General features: G+C 43.0%; 1 protein-coding gene across 3 annotated transcripts in view; it reads right to left on the bottom strand.

Moving 5' to 3' along the window:
- The window catches only part of cd2ap (CD2-associated protein), a 78,223-nt gene that overhangs the window by 53,329 nt on the left and 10,304 nt on the right, over positions 1-14,590 (bottom strand). For 2 of the 3 annotated variants that reach the window (XM_064925150.1, XM_064925152.1), the window contains exon 2: positions 1,198-1,358. In XM_064925150.1, coding sequence (XP_064781222.1) covers positions 1,198-1,358 — 161 coding nt within the window. The remainder of the gene's footprint in view (positions 1-1,197; positions 1,359-14,590) is intronic. The other variant, XM_064925151.1, reaches the window with a different exon arrangement.

Here is a 14,590-nt window from a genome sequence, read left to right as displayed (position 1 = left end):
CTATGTTTGATGTACAGTTACAAGATGACATGGCGTCATTTCATGGGTTGTTCTGAACAGAATGAGCCTGTTTGTCACAGACCTGAATGCACTCCTTTCAATGCGCACCAAAACGATCATCTGTTTCCCTGAATTGCATTGTTAAAGCCTAACACTGTACTATTCTATTTTAGAACTTAGCTAGTCATGTTGGCAATAGAACAGGCTTTCAAATGATGCACACCTGACACAGACAGCGTTTTTACAAAATTGACATTTTTGGGATTGTGTAAACGGTAATTGTGGGATGCCGGGATGCAGGGTTGTGTTCCAAACAAAACAATGACAAGTGTGCTTGCTCCTCAACGGCACAGCTAGGAGCAAAAAAAAAACAACGAAAAACACCTTTTGGTCGGAGACTCTTCTTTCAGTCATAAAAGTGCATTGAAATGACTTAGGAACTGTGCACACTTTGGAGAGGTGTGTGGCCACTTGGAGACACTAATTAGTCCTCTCACTCAAACCCTTGTCATTTTTTTGCCTTATTTTTGTCTCTAACACCTTTTTCAGGAATATTATTATCATGGTACTGAATGTATTGAGATTATTTACAGATTTCGTGAAACAAATGCGGCAAAAAATACAGTAAATGTAAAATGTACATAAAATCAACAGTAACATTTGAATTCAGTGTTGTGTCAAGTGAACTGTTGTGCCCTCACCTTTGGTCTAATAATGTTCCCATAATCGCCTAACTGTTCTCTTCTCAATTGTTACCATGGTTATGCATAGGCTTTACATATTTATTTTGTAAGAAACATTTCAAGTTAGTCCTATCCATACCGGCCAAATCCCAAGGGAGCAAAGGGTTAAGGTATTAATTTAAAAAAAACAACACTTGTTTCCAAAGTGGTCCTCAATGGTAAAAACTAGCTTGATGTAAAAGTTGCAAGAGTACTATGACAACTCCATTTCACGGTACATTTGAAAGAGAATTGTGTGCATGTCTTCAACTGGAATGCAAGATTTCCTGGTGCACCAGGGTTTATGAGTCCCAAGTCTGCAACCAGCAGTCATGATTGTTTGTTAAAACCGGGAACACGGCTCATGTTGCAACGCCAGAGTTGTCAGCTTGATTCCTATATGGGCCTTTTCGTTACTGTACCTGTCAACCGGAATTCTCATAACATTGTCTAAATAGGGAGAGGCTCTGCTCACCTTGACGAAGTTGTCAGGGAAGAGTCCTCTCTTCCCGTTGAGGTCTCCCTCCATCCATCCCTCCTCCTCGATCCTGCGGACGTTCCTGATCACTTCTCCCAGCCTCAGGGTCAGCTCATCTTCATGGAGGGCTTCGTACTCATACTCCACCACAACCTCTACTGGAGAGATGGAGAGAGAGCGATGGAAAGACTTACCATTAGAACAACAGAGATTGCGAGACACATTGTTTTGACATGTAGAGGCAGGACAGTCCTGATGTCAATAGAAGTCTGGTCCTTAAGATTTAAGCCTTGCAACAGCTAGCCTATATGGGGGCATCACTGCTTTTTTTGGGAAAACACAGATGCACCAAACCACATAACCTACAATGATATGAACACTTTAGGTATCTGCTACTTTCTGCTAAACCAATCCAGTCTAGACAAGACCACCTTGTGACTCAGTGAAGCTCAGTCAATACATTGACCACGCTCTCAAAACGAGTAACCGGCCTTTAGACTGTCTGCCACTTCTCCATCCAGTGATCATCGTCAGCCGACCACAGCACACCAAAACAAGCCTTGGGAAAGAGAAGACAGTCATCTGCTAGATGACAGACGTGTAGATCCTAGCCATGTCATTTTGTCTACAGTGCCCTGGGAATGGGCTATATCTAGCGACTCAGTCATTCACACGCCTGAAACCAATCTGATTGGTTGTTCGCTCACACATAGACGCAATCTCTGTTGACCACGGTTATTTACATAGCGGTGTGGGAGATAAGCAAGCCACAGCGATACAGTGCAGTACAGTGTACTAGCCAGTCTCCTTGTGGCAACACAGGAAATAAGGTTACAGTCAGAGAGAGAGAGATTGTTAGACTTTAGTCTTAAACTATCGGAGAAAAGAGCCATTTGAAAGACATGCTTAAACTCTGACTGAAACCCTACAATAAGCAGAGACAAAATCCTATAACTGGAAGTTGAGAAAATATAAAGAAGTAGAGCTACAGATGAAAATCTTACAAATGGAATTGTATAAGAGACCGAGGAGAATCTCATAACGGCCTACTATTGCTTCCTCTCAGAGGACACCACGTCTGGATCAATGGGACCAAACTATCTGTTCTCCATCATAAACAAGAGCTGTTAACTCAGAGTGAAATCCTCTCCTGTGACCCTATTCTGTCATCTGGCCCACTGTTGTTCGCATTAGAATGATAGCTAGTGTGTTAGCCCAGTCAGCCAGTGCTGTTCTGTCTGATGTGTCCTGCCCTCTCAGTGTCGGAGGCCATGATGATGTGGAGGAGGAACAGCTGGCTAGTCAGGGCAGGCCGCTTCTATAAATATAGGACTACGCAACAGTTTGTAGCCCAATGAGCATCCAGCATGCCATGTTAGTCAGGAGTGGTGTTGTGCTAACCTAGCCAACACATATGGGACCATTAGACAACACAGACCAGCAGAACCAGAAGAACAAAGAAACACCATTCCAGCACACACGCACATCAATGAGTCAATGGTGCACACAGTCGCGAAAGGCTGTGAGAATATGCACGCGCACACACAGCAGTGTAGCTGGCAACGTCTTTGGCTGAGCCTCGGTGCCAGCTGAGGCGTAGTTTAGCACTAAACCACACACACTGGGCAGCAGCACACACACACCAACCAAGATTCCTGCAGCAGAGGCTTGCTCTGTGGCTCTGCTCCTCTATCATCCTTGGTGTTGGCCCAGCAGCCTGGGCCTGTGCCAGGGAGAAATTAACCCTAATCGCAGATCCAAGATTTCCCTACCCGGATCCAAACCCTCAACCATTACGACTTGAAAACACCAGGCTGGACTGGGACCAGTCTGTGGGAACGGAACGACTGCCAGAAAGATCCCTCAGCCTCTTTTGCCTGACGACACAAACGGAATTCTTCCGTAGCTCTGTTTGCTACACACTTCAGTCTGAGACTGCCATTGTTGAAGTAGTTTGTGGGGACGTCAAAATGGAAGGGTGGTACTCGGCGATTGGATCATCTCTACCCAATCCATTCCAGATATCGTAGGGGTGGTACTCAGATCCAGACAGGAGAAGAAACTAATGTCTGTGGGCGTGGCATAGCGTTTGGCCAGAGCAAGGAGTTTGGGGAGCCAGGCAACAGCCTCTTTTCCTTAGGCTGCCACTAGACACTCAGATCCTCATCCTCACTCAGGCCTGGCAAGGACACTCTGCTACTTCACTGACACACAGCGAGACAGAAAGAGAGAGAAAAACTCTCGCTCCTTAAATGATCCATGCCATCTATTCCCCTAGCGTCGATCATTTGCCCAGGCACAACAGATAAGGCTATTTACTTCTCCTTAAGCTAATCTCTGTAAGCACTGCGCTTCGCTTCACCACAATACATTTATGGAGGCCCCCTGACGGGAGGGATGAGCCCCTAATTTCTGTCCGTGAAACAACAGGATGAGATACCGTCTGACTGTGGCCAGTGGTAAACAATGCCCTGCAGACAGACTGCTGGTCTGAACGAGAGGTCGACCAATTAAATCGGAATGGCCGAATAATTAGGGCCGATTTCAAGTTGTCATAACAATCGTAAATCTGTATTTTTGGACACCGATTTGGCCCATTTTTTTTTTTTACACCTTTATTTAACTAGGCAAATCAGTTAAGAACACATTCTTATTTTCAATGACGGCCGAGGATGGTGGGTTAACTGCCTTGTTCAGGGGCAGAAAGACAGATTTTACCTTGTCAGCTCAGGGATTCGTTTTTGCAACCTTCCGGTTACTAGTCCAACGCTCTAACCACCTGCCTTACATTGCACTCCACGAGGAGCCTGCATGGCAGGCTGACTACCTGTTACGCGAGGGCAGCAAGAAGCCAAGGTAAGTTGCTAGCTAGCATTAAACTTCCCATAAAAAAAACAAATCAATCTTAACATAATCACTAGTTAACAACATAAGGTTGATGATATTACTTGTTTATCTAGCGTGTCCTGCGTTGCATATAAATCGATGCGGTGCCTGTTAATTTCTCATCGAATCACAGCCTACTTCGCCAAACGGGTGATGATTTAGCACTGTCGTTGCACCAAACCTAACCATAAACATCAATGCCTTTCTTTAAAATCAGTACACAAGTATATATTTTTAAACCTGCATATTTAGTTAATATTGCCTGTTAACATGAATTTCTTATAATTAGGGAAATTGTCATGGTATATGCAGCAGTTTGGGCCACCTTGAGCGTTGCGAACTGTGTGAAGTCCATTTATTCCTAACAAAGACCGTAATTAATTTGCCAGAATTGTACATAATCATGACATAACATTGAAAGTAACAGCAATAATAATAATAATAATCCCTAACATACAGTGCCTTGCGAAGGTATTCGGCCCCCTTGAACTTTGCGACCTTTTGCCACATTTCAGGCTTCAAACAAAGATATAAAACTGTATTTTTTTGTGAAGAATCAACAACAAGTGGGACACAATCATGAAGTGGAACGACATTTATTGGATATTTCAAACTTTTTTAACAAATCAAAAACTGAAAAATTGGGCGTGCAAAATTATTCAGCCCCCTTAAGTTAATACTTTGTAGCGCCACCTTTTGCTGCAATTACAGCTGTAAGTCGCTTGGGGTATGTCTCTATCAGTTTTGCACATCGAGAGACTGAAATCTTTTCCAATTTCTCCTTGCAAAACAGCTCGAGCTCAGTGAGGTTGGATGGAGAGCATTTGTGAACAGCAGTTTTCAGTTCTTTCCACAGATTCTCTATTGGATTCAGGTCTGGACTTTGACTTGGCCATTCTAACACCTGGATATGTTTATTTTTGAACCATTCCATTGTAGATTTTGCTTTATGTTTTGGATCATTGGCTTGTTGGAAGACAAATCTCCGTCCCAGTCTCAGGTCTTTTGCAGACTCCATCAGGTTCTCTTCCAGAATGGTCCTGTATTTGGCTCCATCCATCTTCCCATCAATTTTAACCATCTTCCCTGTCCCTGCTGAAGAAAAGCAGGCCCAAACCATGATGCTGCCACCACCATGTTTGACAGTGGGTATGGTGTGTTCAGGGTGATGAGCTGTGTTGCTTTTACGCCAAACATAACGTTTTGCATTGTTGCCAAAATGTTCAATTTTGGTTTCATCTGACCAGAGCACCTTCTTCCACATGTTTGGTGTGTCTCCCAGGTGGCTTGTGGCATACTTTAAACGACACTTTTTATGGATATCTTTAAGAAATGGCTTTCTTCTTGCCACTCTTCCATAAAGGGGCGGCAGGGTAGCCTAGTGGTTAGAGCGTTGGACTAGTAACCGGAAGGTTGCGAGTTCAAACCCCCGAGCTGACAAGGTACAAATCTGTCATTCTGCCCCTGAACAGGCAGTTAACCCACTGTTCCCAGGCCGTCATTGAAAATAAGAATTTGTTCTTAACTGACTTGCCTGGTTAAATGAAGGTAAAATAAAAATTAAAAAAAAGGCCAGATTTGTGCAATATACAACTGATTGTTGTCCTATGGACAGAGTCTCCCACCTCAGCTGTAGATCTCTGCAGTTCATCCAGAGTGATCATGTGCCTCTTGGCTGCATCTCTGATCAGTCTTCTCCTTGTATGACCTGAAAGTTTAGAGGGACGGCCAGGTCTTGGTAGATTTGCAGAGGTCTGATACTCCTTCCATTTCAATATTATCGCTTGCACAGTGCTCCTTGGGATGTTTAAAGCTTGGGAAATCTTTTTGTATCCAAATCCGGCTTTATACTTCTTCACAACAGTATCTCGGACCTGCCTGGTGTGTTCCTTTTTCTTCATGATGCTCTCTGCGCTTTTAACGGACCTCTGAGAGGTGCATTTATACGGAGACTTGATTACACACAGGTGGATTGTTTTTATCATCATTAGTCATTTAGGTCAACATTGGATCATTCAGAGATCCTCACTGAACTTCTGGAGAGAGTTTGCTGCACTGAAAGTAAAGGGGCTATAATTTTGCACGCCCAATTTTCCAGTTTTTGATTTGTTAAAAAAGTTTGAAATATCCAATAAATGTCGTTCCACTTCATGATTGTGTCCCACTTGTTGTTGATTCTTCACAAAAAAAATAGTTTTATACCTTTATGTTTGAAGCCTGAAATGTGGCAAAAGGTCGCAAAGGTCAAGGGGGCCGAATACTTTCGCAAGGCACTGTAACAACACACAGAAATACGAGCCTTTGGTCATTGATATGGTCGAATCCAGAAACTATAATTTCTGACTTAGGGATGCCACCCGTTAGATAAAATACGGAACAGTTCCGTATTTCAATGAAAGAATAAACGTTTTGTTTTCGAAATGATAGTTTCCGGATTCGACCATATCCATGACCAAAGGCTCTCTGTGTTATTATGTTATAATTCAGTCTATTTGATAATTGATAGAGCAGTCTGACTGAGCGATGGTTGGCAGCAGCAGGCTCGTAAGCACTCATTCAAACAACACTTTAGTGCATTTGCCAGGAGCTCTTTTGCTGTGCTTCAAGCATTGAGCTGTTTATGACTTCAAGCTTATCAAATCCCGAGAATAGACTGGTGTAACCGATGTGAAATGGCTAGCTAGTTAGTGGGATGCGCAATAGCATTTCAATTAGTGACGTCACTTGCTCTGAGACTTGGTAGTTGTTCCCCTTGCTCTGCAAGGGCCGCAGCTTTTGTGGAGCAATGGGTAACGATGCTTCGAGGGTGGCTGTTGTGTTTTCCTGGTTCGAGCCCAGGTAGGGGCGAGGAAAGGGACGGAAGCTATACTATTACACAGGCAATACTAAAGTACCTATAAGAACATTCAATAGTCAAAGGTATATTAAATACAAATGGTATAAGAGAGAGAAATAGTCATATAATTCCTATAACAACTACAACCTAAAACTTCTTACCTGGGAATATTGAAGACTCAAGTTAAAAGGAACCACCAGCTTTCATATGTTCTCATGTTCTGAGCAAGGGAGTTAAACGTTAGCTTTCTTACATAGCACATATTGCACTTTTACTTTCTTCTCCAACACTTTGTTTTTGCATTATTTAAACCAAATTGAACATGTTTCATTATTTATTTGAGGCTCAATTTATTTGTATTGATATATTAAGTTAAAATAAGTGTTCATTCAGTATTGTTGTAATTATCATTATTACAAAAATATTAAAATCGTCCGATTATTCGGCATTGGCTTTTTTTGGTCCTTCAATAATCGGTATCGGCGTTGAAAAATCATAGTCGGTCAACCTCTAGTCTGAACCCAGCATCATGGCCTGCTGAGTCTTCTCAATGTCGGCTACACCACTGCTAATATAGATAAGTGGTGGGTAAATGGAGATTCATCGAATGGGGACGCAAGCTGCTTTCATACCACCGTGTTTTGCCTCCTAGTGTCCTTTACCAAAGGCATCCTCGTTGACCTATAAAAGGGGCTAAATCATCTCCGTTTTGTCTTCGATCGTCCTGTGTTGAATCCCTTCCTAAAAACATCACAGCACATAGGTTGTTAGTACAACAGCATGGCCATCTATTCCAGTACAGTAGGCTGGGGGCTTTCTGAATACTTTCATTCAGGTGCCATGTTGACCAGTGGGTGAAACTTCCTTCCAGTTCTCTTTCATAAGATTTGAAGGAGACCTGGGCTGATAAAACATGGAATACTTCAACCTGCTCAAAACATCTTCGTTGCTGTAGGCCTATGACGTGGACCGCACACACACGGCTGGATTTAAAAGCACATGCTCACAGTGAGAGAGAGGTCCAGACGAGCTGTGCCCTGCGTGCTACTGGAACAAAGTGGGTCCGCTGATTAATGAAATAACACCACTGGCACATCCAAGACAGGAAGAAACACTGTAGACAAAAATATATTCAGGGAGAGATCACACCAATCAATACTATGACGCCAATACACAATAGTGAGAGCAGCCCGTGTTGTTGAACAGACGATGGGGGGGGGCTTCAGTACAGTAGAGTCCCAATATAGCTTGAGGCCATGCAACCAATGTCCTGTCGACTACTCCCACTGCTCCAAGCCTGGATCTACCAAAGCACAAAACCAATGAACCGCCAACAGCCAGGCCAAGTACTAAACCAACTGCAACATTGGAAAGTGATCTTTTTTTTTCATGGAACACTTGCAAGTCGTGTGAGCATGCCAGCATCCCTCACAGACACACAGGCTACACATGACATCCCTTAGATTAATTTGTGATTCAGATATCCATTCAGTGACGTGCTATGCTTCCCGTTGCTGGCCTGTCTGCCTTTCTGACATGCCTGTGCATTAAATGGCATACTATTGAGGTTTTAGTTCAGCGGGGCTGCCAGGCTGACAATGCCTTAGTCAGAACACATACAGTACCATGGGATGGCTATTGGTCCGCGGTCATTGAGGAACAGCAGGGGAAAGGCTTCGACTGACTGTGCTTCAAATTACCAATAGGCTTTTCTGCAGAAGTGGCCATCATTATAGACCTAAATTATATTGAGACAAATGTCTGAAAGCATGGCTTTACATAAATAGTGTTTTGTCATGATAGTGAGTTGCCATGATTCAGATGACTGAGACTGTGGTCACATAGCCTGGCTTGCCTCGCTAACCAACGGTTGTCTACACAAACATGTCTTAAAATGTTCTTTATCCTACAGTGTACGGTACTTGTGCTTTTGATGGAAAGTCAGTCCTGCCGAAGGCTAGTTAAAATGTCTAACAAAGAGGGCCGGACAGACTTAAAGCAGAGAAAGCTTTCATGTTGAGTTGACTTTATGAGAGCCATATCTCTGCTGCTAGATTACTGTGTCATTAGAACAGGGCCATGGCTTCCACTCTCTAATCAGCATCCTCTCCCGCTCAGGGGGAGACAGGCAGGCGACACACACACACACACACACAGCACCCCACAGGTGGTGGCCTTGTAACAAACTGACCTAAGAGCATGCCCGTTGAAATAGAAGTGAAGCACTACTTGAAGTGAAAGCGGAACAATCTTGAATACTACTAGCATCATATAGCCTAACTTTGGATACAAAGATACCTGAAACGTTTTTTTGATTAAACATTTCAGTTGCTTTCACACACATTAGCACAATAATAAGGCATCCCATGTAAAGCATTGGTCTGCTTCAGTTAGGCTGAATGTAGTCTACAACATTTGCAACTGGGTGTTGATTCCAAGGGCCCCACTATAAAACCAAAACACATTCTGAAAGTCAAGCCTGAAGCATTCTGTTCCATACAAGGTCACCAAATAAACACAGGTTTGTTTCTCTGTAAGTAGAAGGGGGTGGGGGGGGGGGGGAAGCCTTAAACTCAGAGCACATTCCAAGACAACTCAACATACAACACTATTAATAACCAAGTAAGTGTACACATTCTTGTGAGTCATCATTATTGGCAAGCATAGGAATAGATCTAACTAACATAATAGGGAGGGTGGGACTAGGCTATATGCTAATGCTAAATAAAGTGGAGACTCGGGGGAGAGACTGGGCTCAGTAACTCACTCAGGCCCTTTGGCAACAGAAACTCACTGTGTCACAACAACACTTAGGGGAGAGTCAGCAATAGAGATGATCAAAAGCTTTGGGATTCGTTCCACAGCAGTTTCATAAGGTAGGCACTTAGAGTTTCTCTCTCTCCCATTGCTCAATATTCCTCCAGTTTTCTCTGCTTGTCTGTCTGTGTATGTCTTGGGAACTAGCCTGTGAAAATGCTTTAAAAAAAAGTGCTATTTGAGAAAGGAGATGTTTATCAGACAATGGGATAAAATATAATCCAAGACAGCCAGTCATGCAGGCTGGGTCATTGGTGGATGTTGTAGGTTAGGCAAATGCCATGACCTGCAATTTCAGATTCAATTGATGGCTAGTGACAAAGGTTTTTTCCCCCTGGACCAATCCCAATGTTGAGCTGCTGTCCAGTAATACTGAGAAGTTTCTTTTATGATGCGTCTACCAGTGGCCGACAGAGCAGAATGGGGCCCGGTTCATGAAGACCGCGTTTGCTTTCAAGAGAGGGACGTTTTTGAAACACAAAGCAATGCATTACCAAGGGGGCTGAAATCATAGTAATGGAAAAAGTAGGTACAATCAGATACAATATTTAACAGTCACATGCTTCGTATACAACAGGTGTAGACTAGCAGTGAAATTCTTGCTTACGGGTCCTTCAACAATGCAGAGTAAAAAAAAGAAGAAAAAAAACATGAAATGAAAGTGACTGAATAACAAAAAAAATAAAGAGTAAAAATAACATGGCTATGTATAGGGAGTAGAAAATATAATAGCTGTATACAGCGCATTTGGATAGTATTCAGACCCCTAGACTTTTCCACATTTTGTTAAGTTATGGTCACTCTGACAGAGCTCCCGAGTTCCTCTGTGGAGATGGGAGAACCTTCCAGAAGGACAACCATCTCTGCAGCACTCTATCAATCACTCTGTAGCGATCCACCAATCAGGTCTTTATGGTAGAGTGACCAGACAGAAGCCACTCCTCAGTAAAAAGGCACATGACAGCCCGCTTGGAGTTTTCCCAAAAGGCACCTAAAGGACTCTGACCATGAGAAAAAAAGATTCTCTGGTCTGATGAAACCAAGATTGAACTCTCTGGCCTGAATGCCAAGCGTCACGTCTGGAGGAAACCAGGCACCGTGGAACTTGAAGCTCTCAACGTACTCCACTACAGCCCCCTCATTGTGAATGAGGGGCGTCCCCAGTACCCCCTTTCCTATAGTTCGCGATCAGCTCCTTTTTCTTACCGACACTGAGGGAGAGGCTGTCCTCCCTATAGGCCGTTTCATTGTCGATCAGGCCTACAAGTGCCGTGGCGTCGGCAAACTTGATGGTATTGAAGTCATGTGCGGCCACGCAGTCGTGAGTGAACAGGGAGTACAGGAGGAGACTAACCTGAGGGGCCCCGAGTTGAGGTTCAGCATGGCAGATGTGTTGTTGCCTACCCTCACCACCTGTGAGCAGTCCGTCAGGGAGTCCAGGATCCAGTTGCAGAGGGAGATGTTCAGTCCCAGGGACCTTAGCTTAGGGATGAGCTTTGAGGGCACTATAGTGCATTCTGTGAATTGGAGTGGATTCAGGATGTCTGGGATGGTGTTGTTGATGTTAGCCATAACTAGCCTTTCACAGCATTTCATGGCTACAGATGTGAGTGCTACGGGTACTGGGACTATGGTGGCCTGCTTGAAACATGTAGGTATTACAGACTGGGTCAGGGAGACACTACTTGCCAGCTGGTCAGTGTTTGTTCCGAGTACATGTCCTGGTAATCCATCTGGCCCTGCGGCCTTGTGAATGTTAACCTGTTTAAATGTCTTACTCACGTCGGCTACGGAGCACGTGATCACAGTCGTCTGGATCAGCTGGTGCTCTTACACATGGTTCGGTGTTGCTTGCCTCGAAGCAAGCATAGAAGGCATGTAGGTCATTTACAAGCCCTGCCACATCTGAAGAGCGTCAGAGCCGGTGTAGTAGAAAACAATCTTAGTCCTATATTGACGTAAAAGCTGTAGTTATCCCATCTGAGACTGCTGTTCAATCAATGACCAGTGGTGCAGTTACAGAACACATTAGAGATGAACTAGTCAACATCCGGGAGGGGGTCGTAAGGTCAAGCTCAACTAAACTTGTCATAAGTTGGGCATTAAACATGTAGCCTAGTTGATCATAAAGCTTCTGTGACTGGGATAACTGTTTTTAACACCTCATAAAAGAGAAGTGTAGAGAGCCAGACAATGATCTAGTCTCATTACTATCTAGCCAATATCTAGGCCTAAACATTGGCACCTTTACCTACTTTATTAGAAGTTGTTACATCCAGACCATTTTGAGTCGGACCATTGTGTTTACACAAAAAGGAGCCTACCCTGGCCTAGTGTAGAAGTGAAATTACTCAAGAAGGACATTTTCTCAAGGCTGAGCCAGAGACAGCTGGATAGAAAAGACCTCCAGATCCAGATGATTGTTTCCCTCACTACAGTACTTCCTGGTCGGGCTCTGTTTCAATGTGTGGCTTACGTAACCCAGTGACAGTGCGATGTATAAAATTGGAGGGAGAAACAGTCAAGGCCACGAAGGCGACCTGCATGCCAGCCGCATTCTGAGCAGCTCTACCCAGGCTCCTCTAGAATGTAGTACACGCTCACACAGTATGCACACACACATTGACTGACTAACTGCTATCCACCATATCAGCAGAGAGGAAACTCATAACTTCATACTTTCCACTGATCTGAAAAGCTTCTGATGTGTGTGTGTGTGTGTGTAGTTAAATAGCAAAATTAAAGTTGGAGGCCTGATACTTTGACTTTGCACAAGGTACGAGGTTAACTACACCTAAAGGCTTAAAGGGTAGGAAGCGATGAGTTTTTACTCAAAGTAAAAACACAGTGGGATCAAAGACTTAGTTATATTTTAGTGTTTTAAAATACTGAATAATTGATTTCCGGATATCTGTACCTACAATGCCTGTAGGTCTCAGTAGGTAGAGCATGATGCTTGCACCATCAAGGTCGTGGGCTCGATTCTCGGGGCACCCACACGTACAATGTCGCTATTTGTCAACGTCATATGGAGAACCAATGCTACCAAACAAAAATATAAAATGCAACAGTTCATAAGGAAATCAATTGAAATGAATTAATTAGGCAATAATCTATGGATATCACGTGACTGGGAAGACATAGGTTGTGTGACAAAACTGCACATTTTAGAGTGGCTTTTTGTTGTCCCCGGCACAAGGCACACCTGTGTAATGATCATCAGCTTCTTGATATGCTACACCTGTCAGGTGGATGGATTATCTTGGCAAAGGAGAAATCCTCATTAACAGGGATGTACACAAATTATAGATCAAAAAGCTATTTGTGCAAATGGAACATTTCTGGGATCTTTTATTTTAGCTCATGAAAAATGGGACCAAGACTTTACATATTGTGTTTATATTTTTGTTCAGTTGAATTCCAACTGACTAACGTTAGCTAGTCCAAACCAAATGTTGGTGCTACTGAGCTACTATGTACTAGAGGCCGACCGATTAATCGGAATGGCCTATTAATTAGGGCCGATTTCAAGTTTTCATAACAAATCGGAAATCGGTATTTTTGGGTGCCGATTTGCCCATTTTTTTTACCCTTATTTAACTAGGCAAGTCAGTTAAGAACACATTCTTATTTTCAATGACGGCCGAGGAACGGTGGGTTAACTGCCTTGCTCAGGGGCAGAACGACAGATTTTCACCTTGTCAGCTCAGGGATCCAATCTTGCAACCTTACAGTTAACTAGTCCAACGCAATAACGACCTGCCTCTCTCTCGTTGCACTCCACAAAGAGACTGCCTGTTACACGGATGCAGTAAGCCAAGGTAAGTTGCTAGCTAGCATTAAAATTATCTTATAAAAAACAATCAATCATAATCACTAGTTAACTACACATGGTTGATGATATTACTAGATATTATCTAGCGTGTCCTGCGTTGCATATATTCTGACTGAGCATACAAGCATACAAGTATCTGACTGAGCGGTGGAAGGCAGAAGCAGGCGCATAAACATTCATTCAAACAGCACTTTCGTGCGTTTTGCCAGCAGCTCTTCGTTGTGCGTCAAGCATTGCGCCGTTTATGACTTCAAGCCTATCAACTCACGAGATGAGGCTGGTGTAACCGAAGTGAAATGGTTAGCTAGTTAGCGCGCGCTAACTAGAGGGACGGAAGCTATAGGGTTTCACTGGGAATACTAAAGTGCCAATAAGAACATCCATTAGGCACAGGTTAATGAAATACAAATGGTATAGAGGGAAATAGTCCTATAATAACTACAACTTAAAACTTCATACCTGGGAATATTGAAGACTCGTGTTAAAAGGAACCCCCAGCTTTCATATGTTCTCATGTTCTGAGCAAGGAACTGAAACGTTAGCTTTCTTACATAGCACATATTGCACTTTTACTTTCTTCTCCAACACTTTGTTTTTGCATTATTTAAACCAAATTGAACATGTTTCATTATTTATTTGAGGCTAAATTCATTTTATTGATGTATTATATTAAGTTAAAATAAGTGTTCATTCAGTATTGTTGTAATTGTCATTATTACAAAAAATGAAAATACATAAAAAAAATGTTTTTTCAAAAAGCCCGATTAATCGTCATCGGCTTTTTTTGGTCCTCCAATAATCGGTATCGGCGTTGAAAAATCATAAAATCGGTCGACCTCTACTATGTGCAGTTGAAGTCAGAAGTTTACATACACCTAAGCCAAGTACATATAAACTCAGTTTCTCACAATTCCTGACATGTAATCCTAGTAAAAATTCCCCGTCTTCGGTCAGTTAGGATGACCACTTTATTTTTAGAAAGTGAATTGTCAGAATAATAGCAGAGAAAACGATTT

The sequence above is a fragment of the Oncorhynchus masou genome, chromosome 19 (assembly GCF_036934945.1).
Source record: "Oncorhynchus masou masou isolate Uvic2021 chromosome 19, UVic_Omas_1.1, whole genome shotgun sequence".
Lineage (NCBI taxonomy): Eukaryota > Metazoa > Chordata > Actinopteri > Salmoniformes > Salmonidae > Oncorhynchus > Oncorhynchus masou.
The sequence above is the reverse complement of the archived record's forward strand: the minus strand, read 5'-3'. Positions and strand labels throughout refer to the sequence as shown.